The sequence below is a fragment of the Jaculus jaculus genome, chromosome 2 (assembly GCF_020740685.1).
Source record: "Jaculus jaculus isolate mJacJac1 chromosome 2, mJacJac1.mat.Y.cur, whole genome shotgun sequence".
Taxonomy (NCBI): domain Eukaryota; kingdom Metazoa; phylum Chordata; class Mammalia; order Rodentia; family Dipodidae; genus Jaculus; species Jaculus jaculus.
In genome coordinates, this window is record NC_059103.1 from 104,520,861 (window position 1) to 104,537,266 (window position 16,406).

General features: G+C 40.9%; 1 protein-coding gene across 1 annotated transcript in view; it reads right to left on the bottom strand.

Moving 5' to 3' along the window:
* Positions 1-259: 259 nt before the first annotated feature.
* Positions 260-16,406, bottom strand: part of Dapp1 (dual adaptor of phosphotyrosine and 3-phosphoinositides 1) — a 67,525-nt gene continuing 51,378 nt past the window's right edge. The window contains exons 5-9 of the mRNA XM_004661641.2: positions 10,103-10,150; positions 7,676-7,738; positions 6,328-6,413; positions 3,474-3,561; positions 260-779 (exon numbers count right to left, since the gene is read on the bottom strand). Of these exons, the coding sequence (XP_004661698.1) occupies positions 711-779; positions 3,474-3,561; positions 6,328-6,413; positions 7,676-7,738; positions 10,103-10,150 (354 nt within the window). The 3' untranslated portion in view covers positions 260-710. The remainder of the gene's footprint in view (positions 780-3,473; positions 3,562-6,327; positions 6,414-7,675; positions 7,739-10,102; positions 10,151-16,406) is intronic.

The window sequence follows — 16,406 nt, forward strand, 5'->3', positions numbered from 1 at the left end:
CTTTATTATCTTTCCTCATCCTGTATTTTGCCACTCTAAGGCATTTTTGCTTAAGTAATTAAAATTGTACATTCATTTACTTTTATCATCCTATCTAATTGCCCACAGGACATTTAGTTCTCACAGATTCATCCTTAGTTGGGAAAGATACACTAGGTTTCTAAGCCATTTAAAAAGAAAAAATAAATATGGGAGACATTTTCTATCTTAGTTTTGGAAACTATTTTTGATGTTTATCTATAAAAGTAAAGCAAAGTGGTCTTCCTCCAGAAGTTTATTGTGGTATCATGCTTCCTGAAGAGGCAGTATGAGTCCTCCAACATAACCTTCGGGGTTCACAGTACATCCTGGAGGTTAGCTGTGCTGACCATGGCTCAGGGCAGCCCTCCAGGCAACTCAGGTCAACAAGCTTGGAGCCATCATGTGAGAAGACCAAACCTCCCATCTGGCCTCCTGTGTTCTGAGGGGGCCACTGGAAGCACAGTTAATCAGTTTCCATCACAAGGATAAGAGCTTTGTATTCCCAAGGAGATGGCGATGACTACTTTCCATGATTCAGCAAATGTGGTACCTGGGCCCCATTCACTAACTGCTTTTGTTTTGCTTAAAGGAAATTCCTTAGTGAGCATTCCTCTGAAGCCTGCTCTGGACCAGCGTGTCAGGAGTATTCCACCTTGCAACTGAGCCAGGCACTGCTTGGCAAGAAAATTCTACTTAAAGATGAACGACCGAGAACGGATTGTGCCTTCACCTTGTTCCAGCTGTTTTCTTATTTGTGACTGCAAGAAAACACAGGTGTGTCTGTTAGTGAGTGGTTCTAAGATAATAGACTATGAGCTATTAAGGAAGTCATATTGATTAGTAAGGAAGCCATAGAGCTATAAATTAATTATCATGCCCCTCCCACCAGGTTTTAGTTTGCTTTTTTGGATTTTTCTCAAGAGACATAGTAGAGTGCTTATTAAAACTTACACAATTTGGGGGCTGGAGAGATGACTTAACAGTTAAGGGATTTGCCTGCGAAACAAATGGACCCAGGTTCAATTCCTCAAGATCCATGTAAGCCAGATGCACAAGGTGGCACATGTGTTAGGAGTTCATTTACAGCCGCTGAAGGCTTTGGCATGCCCATCCTCTCTCTTTCTGTATTACCATTCTGTCTCTCAGATAAGTAAAATAAATAAATAATTTTTAAAAACTTGTACAGTTTGGGAATTGGTCTAATGCAAATGCAATGATTCTCAATGACTCCAGTGTGAGATATAAATCTGAAATTGTTGATTTGGATAAAGTTTACAATACTTTGGTGAGTGAGCGGATAACACCAGAGAATGCATCAATTTTATTTATAAATATTTATTTGCCCAAAGTGAAGTCTGAAAGTAACCATATTTAATGTGTTTTTAGTTTGTTTACAAAATACACACAATTAGAAATCAATTTGTATCTGAGCAAAAGTTTCAAATAGTAAAGTATTTCTACACTGAGTGTCAACATTGGAGCAATCTCAAAAGGTGTAGCATATTAAATTGGATTTCAAACTGAAAAAAAAATATCAAAAACAAATGTCTCAGTATCCACAAAGTAACATTCAATAAGAAATTTTCAGATGTCCTCTCTCCCTCCTTTTCCCTTTCCCTCCTTCCCTCCTTCTCTCCCTCCCATTTTCTTCCCCCTTTCTTCCTTTCTTCCTTCCTTCCTTCCTTCCTTCCTTCCTTCCTTCCTTCCTTCCTTCCTTCCTTCCTTCCTTCCTTCCTTCCTTCCTCCCCTTTCTTTCTCTCTCTTTCTTTCTTATTTTTCTTTCTTCCTTTGTTTATAAGCGGGAGGGGAGACCCTGGGCCTCTTACGGCTAAGCTACAACTTTAGCCCTTTTGCCCTTAAGAAAGTCCTGTCAACAGATAACTTCACAAAGAAATAGTTAGGCAATATATGTTTTATTCTTGAAAACATTGAGGTTTCAAGAGGTTTGCTATAGTTTGGATATATCTAAGTGGTTCCCTCAAAGGTTTACATGTAAAGGTTTGGTCCCAAGGGTGGTGGCACTGCGAGGTAATGGGGCCTTTTAAGATGTGGGGCCTGGGGTGGAGAGGTGGCTTAGCAGTTAAGGCACTTGCCTGAAAAGCCTAAGAACCCAGGTTTTATTCCCCAGAACCCACATAAGCCAGATGCATATGGTGACACATGCAATTGGAGTCCATTTGCAGTGGTTCGAGGCCTTGGTGCATCCATTCTCTCCCTCTCTCTCACACACACACTACACCCTGTCTCAAATAAGTAAATATATAAATAAAAAATAAAAACAAATTGTGGAGTCTAGTGGGAAGCCTTTAGGTCACTGGCGTGCTGCCCTTAGAAGGGAATACTGTGGCCTAGATATGAGCTGCTCTCTGGCATCCTGTTTGGCAGCGTGACTTTCCCATTCCATACATGTTTCGGTCATTGTGTTCCACCATGAGGTCTTTGTTAGAGCTGAGCTAATGGTGCCATGAACCAAATTAACCTCTTTTTAAAAAACTTATTTTATTTACTTATTAAGAAAGACAGGGAGAAAGAGGCAGATATAGAGAGAGACTGGCACACCAGAGCCTCAAGCCACTGCAAACAAATTCCAGATGCATGTGCTACTTTGTGCACCTGGCTTACGTGGGTACTGGGGAATCGAACCTAGGCCCTTAGGCTCCGCAGGCAATTGCCATAACTGCTAAGCAATCTCTCCAGTCCCCTCTTCTTCTTCATAAGCAGCTTTTCTCAGATATTTCATTTTAGCAACAAAATGTAGACTAAAAAATTACACATAGGAAATGTTAGTAAACTTTAAGGGCGGGTCCTTGGCTGACAACTCTCTTTTTTTGGTGTTTCAAGGCAGGGTGGTTTTGTTCTAGTCAAGGATGACCTGAAATTCACTACCCCCTGTGTAGTCTCAGGCTGCCTTGAACTCACAGCGATCCTCCTGCCTCTGCCTCCTGAGTGCTGGAATTAAAGGAGTGCACCACCACTCTTTAATTTGCAAACACATGAAAAAAGGCGTAGGGACTGGTAAGTTTTTACAAACTCCTGTCTCTCCCCCGCCCCCAAAGTTTTACAGCAAGCAAATAAAATATCCTTTGATCTATACAAAGTACAGCTAAGTTCCTGTCTCAAACTTCCTTCTTTAGTAATCTAAAAGGTTTTTCAAATAGAAATATATGTCAGCTTCCCTCTGTGAGACCTTCTGCTCCCAAATGTTTTCTTTTAGGCACAGCAGGACTAACCAGCACATCTTATAAGAAGACTGATGGAAGCAGTGGGCTCGGGCTAAGGGCCAAACCCAGCTCCACCTTCCTTTGTACAATCCCGCCTCCTTTCAAAGCCCCAACCTAATGCACAAAGCTTCAAATAGACTTCCCTTTGATTCTTGGGGACTCTCTGACACAATAGAAATGTGTTTAGAATCAACAACGGATCATTTCTGGGGCATCTGGGTGGTAACTCACCAGCTTCCAGCGCAGTATCTTGATCCATTCATCAGCTTCTACCCCTGTCTTTGCACACAGATAAAATGTTCTGAATGGAAATACTAAGCTGATAAAACAAAAGAAAGAATGTGAGACACTCCATACATACATACATACATACATACATACATACATGTTGGTTGAACATGCACTGAGAGTATTTCCAAAGGAAAAAGAATTGCTAAGCCCTCGGTATTCTAGCAGCTTGAAGCACTGGTATATGTAGAGCCAGCAAACTGTAGAAATGTCTGTCTAGGAAGCTGTAGATTCAAATTATTACAGGCAAGATTTATATGGTCTAAGGAAACCTCAAAGAAAAAAAAAAAAACAACTATGTGTTGGACATGCCAGATCCTTTTGTAGGTCATGTTTTGTTTGGAACATAGCATGTTTACTCAGCTGAGCTCTCCGGTGACTCAGAGCCCAAGCCTGGTTCAGAGGATGAGCCCGGCAGATGAGAGAGTTTGCTGAAAGAACCCACTTGTGTGGCTGCTTTAAAGGAGGGTGATTCTGCCTCCTGTGAATGTGGCAGTGTGAACACAGAACAGAGAAAGGGACAATCAAAGCCAATTAGTTATTTCATTCATTGTGACCAGGAACTCCATTAGCAAGAAAACAAGCTTGCCTTCTGAAAGGCTTGCTACATGTGTGGTCATGCTTCATGTCACTGACTCTGGCTGGGCAAAATCCTTTGAGTGATGAGTTCAGCCCTAACTTATATCCTTCTTTCTGTTCTTGCAACTGAGATGCAAACTAGTAAAATATTTTCTCTTTAGTACAATAGTCTTAAGCTGAAATTCTGAAGTATTTCTAGTATCCTAAAGCCCAGGCAGCAGATCTTGTAGACTTCAATCACTGGTGTTGAATAGATACCAGGTATGCTCCAGTGGGGAGATGGGAAATGCTTTATGTAGGGCCAGTTGCAGGGGTGAGTGGGTACTGGGGAGGAGGGAGGGACACTGGCATTATACCATGTACAGCACTGTGTGTAAACTGGCTTCAGGAACTGTCATTGTTTGATACTCCCTGTGGGAGATACAAAGAGTTGCCCATTAATATAGGCAATTTTCCCTTTCTGCTTGTGAACAGAGCTCCAGGCAATAAATTCTAATTAGTTTAAGCCAATTATGATTACAGTCATTGCGATATGTTGTGACTAATGAACTAAAGGGAAGTTTCACAGGAAATCATTGGCTTTCCTGATAAAAAGAGACAGGCATGGCTGATTCATCTTTCTTCAAGCCTGTGACAACATGAGGCCTAAAGTTGGAGCAGCCACTGGCATCTGAGAGAGCCAGCATGAGGAAGGCCAAAAGATCTGTGGAGATACTAGATCTGACCTGTCACAGCAGCTGCCTGCCTCTTGGGCCCTTGTTATGTGGGAAAACCAAGCCTCTGTTAGTTCATATGGAAACATATCCACTGTTAGTTGACATGGTCAATGTATGTCTTCCATCAGACTCAGGTATTAATTTGAGTATTAATTTCCAGGTACCTGGGTGGGGGTGTCACTGGGGTGGGTCCTGGGGTCCAGCCTGAAGGTGTCACTGGGGGCAGATCTGCTTTCTAGCCCAAAGGTATACAGAGCAGTCTGAGCTCTGTCTGGGTCCCTGCTGCTGACTGCTGTTTGCTGTCTGTCTGGGCTTGCTCTCTGAGCTGGCTGTTTGGTAGTGTCTCTCTCTGCTTGGATTTATAAATGGGAACCAGCTTCTTCCATTGTTGATGGAAAGTCCCTTTGGATCTGTAAGCTGAAATAAACCCTTCCTCCTATAAACTGTGTCTGACTTGGATGTTCATCCCAGCAACGTAGAGCTGACTACAACAGCTGATGTTATAAAATTGCTATCTCCTAAGGTAGTAATAATGAGGTTTTAGTTTCACAGACAATGTTTTTATTATCAGGATGCATATTCTTATGTCTTTTGGAGTAAAAGGACACAATGCTTGCATTTTACTTTCAGTTGGTTCAGAAAAAGAGATAATTAAGAAAAATCACGACCAAGCAACTGGGGTATGTTGCTGATGCACCTTGCTGGGTCAGGGTGTGAGCTCATGCCCTTCAGCTTGTGTATGCTAGTGAAGACTTTGAAATAGAAATTGTTAGGTGACCACTCCTTCCTTTCTCTAGGCACTTTACCAATAGTCCTATGCCATTAGCCATGCATTGTCATAACAATGTAAGTCACTCATCAACTGAAGTCAACAAAGTTATAATTTAAACTGGGAGGAAAACAAAATCAAGTCATCTAAGATGTGAATGACAGCATGTGTCATAGTTGTGTGATACACAATTTAAACCTGGCTGACCTGCCTCTTTAAGGCATTTCAAATGAGGTATTATGTCACACACAGTTCAAAGCACTCCTAAGATGTACACCTATGTGACGTGTCGGATAAGTCTACAGCCTTCAGATCCAAGCATTTGTACACTAAAATATACAGTTTTTTTAAGACTTCTTTTTGTTCTTTTCAAGGTAGGTTCTCACTCTAGCCCAGGTTGACCTGGAATTCACTACATAATCTCAAGGTGCCCTTGAACTCAGACGATCCTCCTACCTCTGCCTCCTGAGTGCTGGGATCAAAGGCATGTGCCACCATACCTGGCTTTTTTTCTTTCTTCTCCTTCTTCTCCTCCTCCTCCTTCTTCTTCTTTTTTATAAGGCAGGGTCTCACTCTAGCTCAGGTGACCACCTGGAATTCACTCTGTAGTCCCAGGCTGGCCTAGAACTCATGGCAATCCTCCTACCTCTGACTCCCATACTGGGATTAAAGGCATGCACCACACCCAGTTTATAAAATTTTAAAAAACATTTTCTTTATGAAAATAACTTACCAAAAACAGTTTACCCTTTCCTGTGAGTAATCAAATTGTACAGCTGAGCATTCTGTTAGGTCTAGGATCCGAATTGGCTCTGATGACTAGAAAGAAAAAGCAGCCTGTGTCATGAAAATAAACACATGTATCTGTTCCTTACTCCCTAAAAATGGTTCTACTCTGTGTGCTGTCAGGTTTCTTTCCATTAAGAGGACTGATAACTCAGAAGCCTTACAAGGGTGTCACATGCTGCTAGTTTGGAATTAGCTTTTGACAAACTGAGAATTAAGAAGACATTGCCTTCATTAATTTTACGTTGGATAGAGATGGATTTTAATGCATAAAAGGGAGTTTTATTTTTCTTTCATCATTTTTCAATTTCATTTTATTCATTTATTTATTCTTTTTATTTTTTATTTATTTATTTATTTTGAGGTAGAGTCTCACTCTAATCCAGGCTTACCTGGAATTCTCTATGTAGTCTCAGGACAGCCTTGAACTCATGGCAGTCTTCCTAACTCTGTCTCCCACGTGCTGGGATTAAAGGTATGCACCACTATGCCTGGCTCATTTTTCAAATTTTTAATTTATTTATATTTTCAAGGAGATAGACAGTGAGAGATCAGAGGATAGAGAGAGGGGAGAAGAGAGAGAGAGAGAGAGAGAGAGAGAGAGAGATTGCTCCAGGGCCTCTTGGAGCTGCAAATGAACCCGAGATGCATGCGCCACTTGTGCTTCTGTCCTTCCATGGGTATTGGGGAATGAGACCTGGGCCAGCAGGTTTTGCAATAAGTGCCTTTAACCACTAAACCATCTCTGCAGCCTGATTTTGGGGGGTGGGGTGATTATTTGAAGCAGGGTCTCACTGTAGCCCAGGCTGACCTGGAAATCACTCTGTATCTCTAGGCTGGCCTTAAATATATGGCGAGCCTTTCAGCTCAGCCTCCCATGTGCTGGGATTAAAGGCATATGCCACCAAGCCCAGCACACTCATCATTTTAAAACTTCCACTCCCTCAAAAATTTTGTGTAAGTAAAGAAATAACAGAAATTATTTGGAGATATTTTTTAATAAAAGGGAAATTGTCTTACAGAAGTAATAAATTATAGCAAAGGAAACTTCCATTGCCCTAATCAAGGGAATTGTATGCCTTGGAAGAGCTACTGCCTTGCCACTGCAAGAGAACAGTTTCTGGGGATCAAATCTTATCTCCACAGAAGAATCAACACATGTCAGGAGTCCAGACTCAGGATGAAGCCACTTGTCTCAGGTAGACAGAAAGAGGAACGCAGGGATCGTGTGGGCCAGTGTCCCTTTCATCTAGAGAGCTGAGTTCTAAGGGAAAGCGTATTAGCATCTTACTTACCATCTGGTCTTTGAAGTATTTCAGTTCATTCCTGTGCAAAGTGAACCATCTTGTTTTCCAGGTCTGAGAAAAGAAACACTTAGCTTTTGAATACAGAAATGCAATATCTAAACATGATTTCTTTTTTTTTTAACTTATTTTATTGGCACCTTCCATAATTATAGACAATAAACCATGATAATTCTCTGCCCTCCCCCATTTGCCCCTTTGCAAATCCACTCTCCATCGTATCCCCCCTCTCTCTCAATTAGTCTTTTATTTTGATGTCATCAGTTTTTCCTCCTATTATGAGGGTCTTGTGAAGGTAGCACTAGGCACTGAAAGGCCAAGTTCTGTCTGAACGATTGCATTGTAAGCAGTCCTACCCTTCCTTTGGCTCCATGATTTATTTTTAAAGTACATCAAAGACTGGATAAAATAAGCCTGAAAAGAATTCTTATGTGTCATTTTTTAGTCTGTATATGTGTATATGCATGTTTGTGTGGATGTGTAATGGCATGTGCACATGTACAGTCATGTGTATACATTACATGTGGAGGTCTGAGGACAGCCTCAGGATGCTTATGCTCTCTTCCCATCTGACTTGAGATGGCACCTCCTTGTCATTGCTTTCACTGCTGTGTGTGCTAGTCTAGCTGGTCTGTGAGCTTCTGGGTTCTCCTGGCTCTGCCTCCCATTGCTGTAAGCATGTTGAGATTACAGGCTCATGTGCCTCTTTGCATCTGTGTTTACATAGGCACTGGAGAATTGAACTCAGGCCAGCAAGCAAGTGCCTTTAACCAATGGGTCATCTTGCCAGCCTTTTGGGAGTCATTTTAGAGAAAAGCTTTAAAATACCTGTAAAATTAAAATATTCTTTGAATTAAATTTTTAATATAAATGTCATTAGTTTATTTAAATAGATACAGTTATTATATATACTCATGGTAATTTGTAGCAAAGCATTCAAGTTTCTATTTCATTAACTTTATAACAAATATAAGTTTTGAGTGCCTATTTTCAATTACACATTATCTTTGGAGCATTTTATATGTATATATATATATTCTTTAAAAATTATTTATATATAATTTATATTTATTATACATATTATAGCCAATCCTTATTGAACAATGCCAAATATTGTTAGTACCTTAAAATAAGCCAAGTAAGGTTTATAAACTTTAAAACACATGATATTATAGTTTATTTTTTGCATGTATACACGTGATATGAGTACATGTGTTTTTGCATGTTTGCATTTGTGTGAGTTGCATGTGTGGAGGCCAAAAGTTCGCATTAGTGCCTCCATCTGTCGCTCTCTACCTCAGTTACTGGCACATGGCCTCCCATTTGAACCCAGAGCTGGCCGACTCAGCTAGCCAGCTTGCCCCAGGTGTCCCGTGTCTGCCTTCCTAGCACTGGGATTACAGGCCAACAGCACTTACTTGGGGATCCAAGCTCAGTCCTTATGCTGGCACAGCAAGTGCTTTCTGCACTGAGCCATCTCCCTGGCCCACACATGATATTCTAGATCTTACAGAAGAATCCCATGACATCCTGGCAAGAACTGTTGTTGACCGCTATTGCCTTTGAGTATATGTCCAGAACCTTGTCTATGGATGGCAGAATACCAGGTTAAATGAAACAACAGAAAATTCAGGAATAGACATGGTGGTACATGCCTGTAACCCTAACACTCAGAAGCTGAGAAAGGAGGCTTACATGTTAGAGATCAGTCTGGGTTACATGGTGAAACCTTGTCTCACAAGAAAATAAAACAAAATGCGTAAATCAATAAAGGAATATACTGCGAATAGCCATATACTCAGTCCTCAAGAAGCATCCAATCTAGAAAGGCTGTGAATAACTGAATATTTAGGTTAGAATCACATAGCCCAGTACACATGAGAGACTCTGACTCCTAAAATAGGGCAGAGCAGACATGTTCCATGACATGGTTGAGGCACTTTGAAACGTAATAGAAGAGCTTTAAAGGTACAGTTGCATAAGTCCCTGCACTTGGAAAGTCCTGAATTCTGTTTACATTGGCATGTTACAACCTAGTTCTATCAGCCTCAGTAGTGTCATTGGCTTACCTTTCAGTAACCATTTTACATATGTTGACTTGTTTAAAAACAAAGAAAAGAACAGAAATATTCCAGAGTTGATTTACTACCTTTGTCTTCAATTATTTCTTTGAGAATGGAGTACATATTTTCTTGAGTATTAACTACAGGTTATTCTTATGCAGGGCTTTCCCAAAGAATGGTCAGGTCATTTTCTAGAATTTCAGTTATAAAGTAATAAACTCTAGAAACAAGTAACTATAAGTGGATCAAAATGAGTTGGCAATTGTGCTTTTTTAAAAAAAAAAAGAAACAAAGCCTGTCACAGTGACGTGTTCTTTTGCTTGTGGCTGACAGGAGCAAAACCGCACTTCCTTACCTTGACCAGGCCCCCTTGCTTGGTGAGGTAGCCTTCCTTGGTGCCCAGCTGCAAGAGAAAGAGGTGCCTTGTGAAGCCCGCAGCTGCCGCAGCATGTTGACCTGTGTTCTACCGTCCTAGTCTTACTTCATTCTATAGTGCTGGCAATGGGACCCAGGACCTCCCTTCTGTCAAAGCACTTTACACATAGCTGCACCCCAGTCCTTCTGCCCTATTACATGAAGATCAAATCTGCCTCTGCTCTTCAGTTGATTGTCTTACACTTTTCACTGAGGACTCGAAACCCTTCATGTGCGCTGAGAGATTGTTTTCAGACTGGATCCATAGCAACCAGTAGCCATGGAAAGGCTCTCCATTATCTCAAGTTGGCAATTTGAAAATAATAAACAACATGTTGCAGTCCGATTCACATTGCTGGTAGGAACCACCCAACCAAGAGCAGCTTCTGGGAAAAGGAGATTTATTTTGGCTTACAGGATCGAGGGGAAGCATTTTCTGTTGTTTCATTTAACTGGGTACACGGTGGCAGGGGAAAACAATGGCATGAGCAGAGGGTGGACATCACCCCCTGGCCAACATAAGGTGGACCACAGCAACAGGAGGGTGTGCCAAACACTGTCAAGGAGAAACTGGCTATAACACCCATAAGCCCACCCCCAACAATACACTCCCTCCAGGAGGCATTAATTCCCAAATCTCCATCAGCTGGGAACCTAGCATTCAGAACACCTAAGTTTATGGGGACACCTGAATCAAACCACCACACCACACTATACCACTTTTCTTTTCTTTTTTGCAAGCAAGTATCTTTAACCACTGAGCCATTTCTCGAACCCCATTGTGACATTTGCTATCAGGGTCTTGGGCATATGCGGATACTGGAATCCACATAGGGTCTTAGAAATATTCCCCACAGATACTGAACACTATTTAAAATTTTATTTCTTTAACATATTTTATTTATTTATTTGAGAAAGAGAGAGAGAATGGGCATGCCAGGGCCTCCAGCCACTGCAAACAAACTCCGGATGCATGTGCCCCCTTGTGCATCTGGCTTACATGGGTCCTGGAGAGTCAAACTGGGATTCTTTTAATTTACAGGCAAATGCCTTAACTGCTAAGCCATCTCTCCAGCCCTAAAATTGTATTTTATAAAGCCCATCTGCATGGTAGTACTTATATTCTTGGGCAGGATAATTATCCGACATGTGGAATGACCAAAAATTAAAATAAAAAACAAGGAGGGTGGTGTTGGGCAAGGCTTCCAAACTTTGGCTTCTACTGCACATGCTCATCTCATGCTGAGATCAACCTGGCAAATTTGGTACTGGCTTCTTCTTTTGAAGAAGGGCATATGCCAGAGGGTGTGATTTGACTGACTGTCAAATGTTTAGAAGTCTAACAAACAAGAATGTAAGTTAAAAGTGAGAGTTGAAACAAGAGACATTACAGTGATTGGTGGAAGGCTAACAATGGGGAAAGAGGAAATTATGAAGGGATCAGCTGACTGGAAAGTAAGAATTGGGTAGAGAGTAGATATGCATCTGATCTTTGGTCTCTTCTGGCTTTGAAGTTATCTGTTAGTTTATTTTCCTAAATTTATCTAGCTCTGTGGCCCAGTGCTTTCTCTTCTCAACTGTTGTAAAGTCAAAAATATTTTTCTCAATCAATTCCCAGGATTTTTATTTTCAAGGACATAGAGTATAACAACCAAAACCTAGGCATGTCATGTCATGCTATAAAGCTGCAAAATAAGTGATAATTTCCATCTTTACATGTGTCAGGTAGGTGGGCAGTGAGATAATTTGTCTGGTGTGATAAAGGGTGACCATTGTGCTCCAGAGCAATGAAAAGGGCCATTTATAATGAAGCTGTTGGGATCGAGGCAGGGTTCCTGAAAGATTCTGATCTTGGATGCTAGTCATGAGGAGTGGTCAGTGGATAACAATGGTATTGGTAGCAAGCATTTCAGACACTAAGAGGGAAGAAAGGACTAAAAGAAATGTATCATGAGAGAGGCAGGTCCTACTTTGTAGGTTTAAGAGGAATAGGAGATGGGATTAGAGGGCAGGCAGGATCCACTGTGGGTGAACTTGAGATGTTACAGGCCAGCTAATTTGTTATTATCGCTCTTTCTACTTCCTACCTATTGATAAGATGATGTGACACAGGCTTCCTGCTCCTGCCATATTTTTCCTGTCATGATGAACTCTACCCTCTGGAACTGTAGCTTTTCCTTCCATAAAATTCTGGACTGCTATTGTAGTTGGACAGGTATTTTTTCCCAGCAGCAAGAAAATAACTGATACATGAACCACGAAGATCGTGGACACTACCAAAGGATATTAGCCAGGAAGTCATGTGCTAAATCTGATTTTCTCCCTCTTTTCTCTGTCTTCCTTTGTCCCACCTCCATGTCTGTCTTCCTTTACCCTTCCCTTTTTCCCTTTTCTTCCTTTTTTGACACAGCATTTTGCAAGGAGTCCTGGCTAACCTCAAACTTAGCCTCCCCAATGCTGGAGAGGCTTGTTAAATATGTACCTTGGTAAATATCCTTTATAAGAAAGACTTTTCTGATGTCAAGAGAGAAAAAAGTGCTCCAGAGACTAAAAGGTCTTACCTATTTTAATATGATTTGTAGCTGAGTATCTGCAAGTAATTATTTTCAAGTATAGAATTAGTTCTTAATGTACAATTTAAGTAATATTATCAGCACAAATCCAGATTTCTCAAACTAGAAGTACTCAGCATGCAAGGAAGAGAGAGCAAGCAAAAGAGCCCTGAGGACACAGAAGAGAGGGAGTGCAGGGTGGGGATCTGCAGGCTCACAGTTCACAGAGCAAACATAAATGGATTCTGCCAGAAACAATGAGTGCTCCAGTTTACAGCCAAACTGAACAACAGCTCACATTGCAAGGAAGTGCAAATGTGTCTCTGTGTGCACATCAGTCAATGGAAAGAAAAGAGGGGCAAGAAAAATACCACCCCAGAGTTTTTATGGTGAAGCTGGAGAACATTTTCCTTTCATGGAAAGTTGAAATACAAAAGAAATTCTTTTCTTATCAGTTTTGAGCAGCTTTCCAAAGCAGCCCCATCTACTCAGTCAGCACAACTCACCTGTGCACATGAACTGAGCTATAGAGACAGAGACCACCATGAATTTAGATGACCACCTAGAGATAAACTTTCAGTGCTGTTTTGTAAGTCATTGAAATCCTATCACTAAGACATTGGGTGTGTGTTTTGTGTGGAGGAATTCTTGAGAAATGAACCTGGGGCTTTATACATGCCAAGCAAGCACCAAGCACTCTACCACTGATCTACTAATACAAAACATATTTTTATATTCTATTTTATCTTTTGTTGTTTTTTGAGGTAGGGTTTCACTCTAGCCCAGCCTGACTTGGAATTCACTATGTAATCTCAGGGTAGCTTCAAACTAATGGCAATCCTCCTACCTCTGCCTCCCCAGTGCTGGAATTAAAAGTGTGTGCCTTGAAGCTTGGCTCAAAACATGTATTTAAAAAATCTACTTATATTTACTTATTTATGTGAGAGAGAGGGGTAAGTGGAGAGAGAGAGAGAGAGAGAATGGGCACACACGGGCATCCAGCCACTGCAAGCAAACTCCAGACACATGCACCCCCTTAGGCATCTGGCTAACAAGGGTACTGAGGAATCTAATTTGGGTCCTTAGGCTTTGCTGACAAGCATTTTAACCTCTAAGCCATCTCTCCAACCCATATTCTGTCAACTTTAAATTCCAAGCTATAATTTAATTGTGTTTAGTCTTTTATAAAATTTCTTTTTGCCTTATTTCCAATTTATTTTATCTTATTTCTACTAAGTAGAAACTTTGTATGGATAAATCATATGTTGGTACCATAACCCTTCTCCCTGTCCCTATTCCACTGAGGGCCCTCCTCAGTGGGATTTCTGGTATTCACCATTGAATTATGGGTTGTGAGAATAGCAGCCAGTCATTGGAGGAGAGGCAATGCTTTTGTATACTCCTTCTTACACTGTGGCTCTTAACAATCTTTCTGCCTCATCTTCTGCAAAATTTCCTAGCCTTGGTGGATATGTTTTAAGTCTACTTTAGTGGTAAGCCCTCATGGAGGGTTTATATCTCAACATAATAAAGGCTATATACAAAGCACATAAGGTCCAAATCCTAGTTAATGTGGAAAGACTCAAGGAGTTTCCATTAAGATCAGGAACAAGACGGGGTACCCACTCTCACATTGCTCTTCAACATAACACTAGAAGTCCTAACCCAAGCAATAAGACAGGAAAACAATACAAAATGATACAAATTGGAAAGGAAGAAGTTAAACTACCTATTTGCTGAAGTCATGATCCTATACATAAATGACCTGAAAGACTACCAAACAATTTCATAAGGTGATAAATTCCTTCACTAAAGTGTCAGGATACAAAATCGACACTCAAAAATCAGTAGCCTTCCTATATGCCAAAGACAAATATACAGAGAAGTAAGTCAGTAAGGCTATTCTGTTTTTAATAGACACACACACACACACACACACACACACACACAATTAAATATCTTGGAATAACACTAACCAAGGAAGTGAAAGACTCATATAATGAAAACATAAAACCACTCAAGAAAGAAATTGAGGAGGACATGAGAAGATGGAAAGACCTCCCATGTACCTGGATAGTTAGAATATATGATATTATGAAAATGGCACTGCTGTCAAAAGCAATATACAGATTTAATGCAATACCAATACAAATCCTAGCATCATTCTTCAGATAGAAAAGACTTATCTCAAAATTCATAGGAACTGCAGAAGATTTCCAAAAACATCTTCAGCAAAAGAAACACCACTGAAGTATCACCATACCCAATTTAAAGCTATATTACAAAGCCACAGCAATACAAATAGCATGGTACTACAATAACATCAGACAAATAGGTCAATGAAACAGAATAGATGACCCAGCATTGGCTCAAGTAACTATAGCTATCTGATCTTTGACAAAGGAGCCAACAATGCACACTGGAGAAAGATAGTGTGGTGGTTTGGTTCACGTGTCCCCTGTAAACTTAGGTGTTCTGAATGCCATGTCCCCAGCTGTTGGCAATTTGGGAATTAAACCCTCCTGGAGGCAGTGCATTGTTGGGGGTGGGCCTATGGGTGTTAAAGAAGCTTCCTCTTTCCAGTCTTTGGCATTCTCTTCTGTTGCTATTGTCCATCTGATGTTGGCCAGGAGGTCATGTCATCATTTTCTCCTGCCATCATGGAGTTTCTTCTCTAGTCTATAAACCAGAATAAACCTTTTTTTTTTTCTTCCTCACAAGCTGTTCTTGGTCATCAGGTGTTTTCTGCCAGGAACGTGAACCTGACTACAACAGACAGCATCTTCAACAAATAGTGCTGGATAAATTGGATAGCCACATGTAGAAAAATGAAACGACCCATTTCTCTCATCATGCACAAAAATTAAGTCCAAGTGATTAAAGACCCCAGTATAAGACCTGGAACTTAAATGGCAGAAAGAAAAAAGAGGGAGAACTCTCCATGATATAAGAGTGGGGAACAGCTTTCTGAATAGTACTCCACAAGCCCGGGAAATTAAACAACCAGTCAATCAACACGATCTCATGATACTAAAAGCTTTTGTATCGTAAACAGAGCCAACAGAGTACTCACAGAACGAGGAAAAATCTTTGCCAGCTAAATAGTGACCTAGTATCTAGAATCTACAAAGAACTAAAAAAACTAAGCAATAAAAAAAAATCAATCAGGGCCAGGCATGGTGGCGCACGCCTTTAATCCCAGCACTCGGGAGGCAGAGGTAGGAGGATTGCCGTGAGTTCGAGGCCACCCTGAAACTCCATAGTGAATTCCAGGTCAGCCTGGGCTAGAGTGAGACCCTACCTCAAAAAAAAAACAAACAACAACAACAAAAAAAAAATCAATTGGGGCCGGGCGTGGTGGCACATGACTTTAATCCCAGCACTGGGGAGGCAGAGGTAGGAAGATCACCATGAGTTTGAGGCCACCCTGAGACTACATAGTGAATTTCAGGTCAGCCTGAACTAGAGTGAAACCCTACCTCTGGCAGGGGGTGAGGGTGGAGGTCAGGGGGGAGGTTGGGGAGGGGGAGAGGAGGGGAAATCAAGCAATCCACTCAAAAAATGGTGTAGAGAACTAAATAGAGAATTCTCAAAGGAAGAAATACAAATGTCCAATACTCAAAGAAATGTTCAACATTCTTAGCCATCAGGGAAATGCAAATTAAAACAACTCTGAGATTCTATCTTACTCCA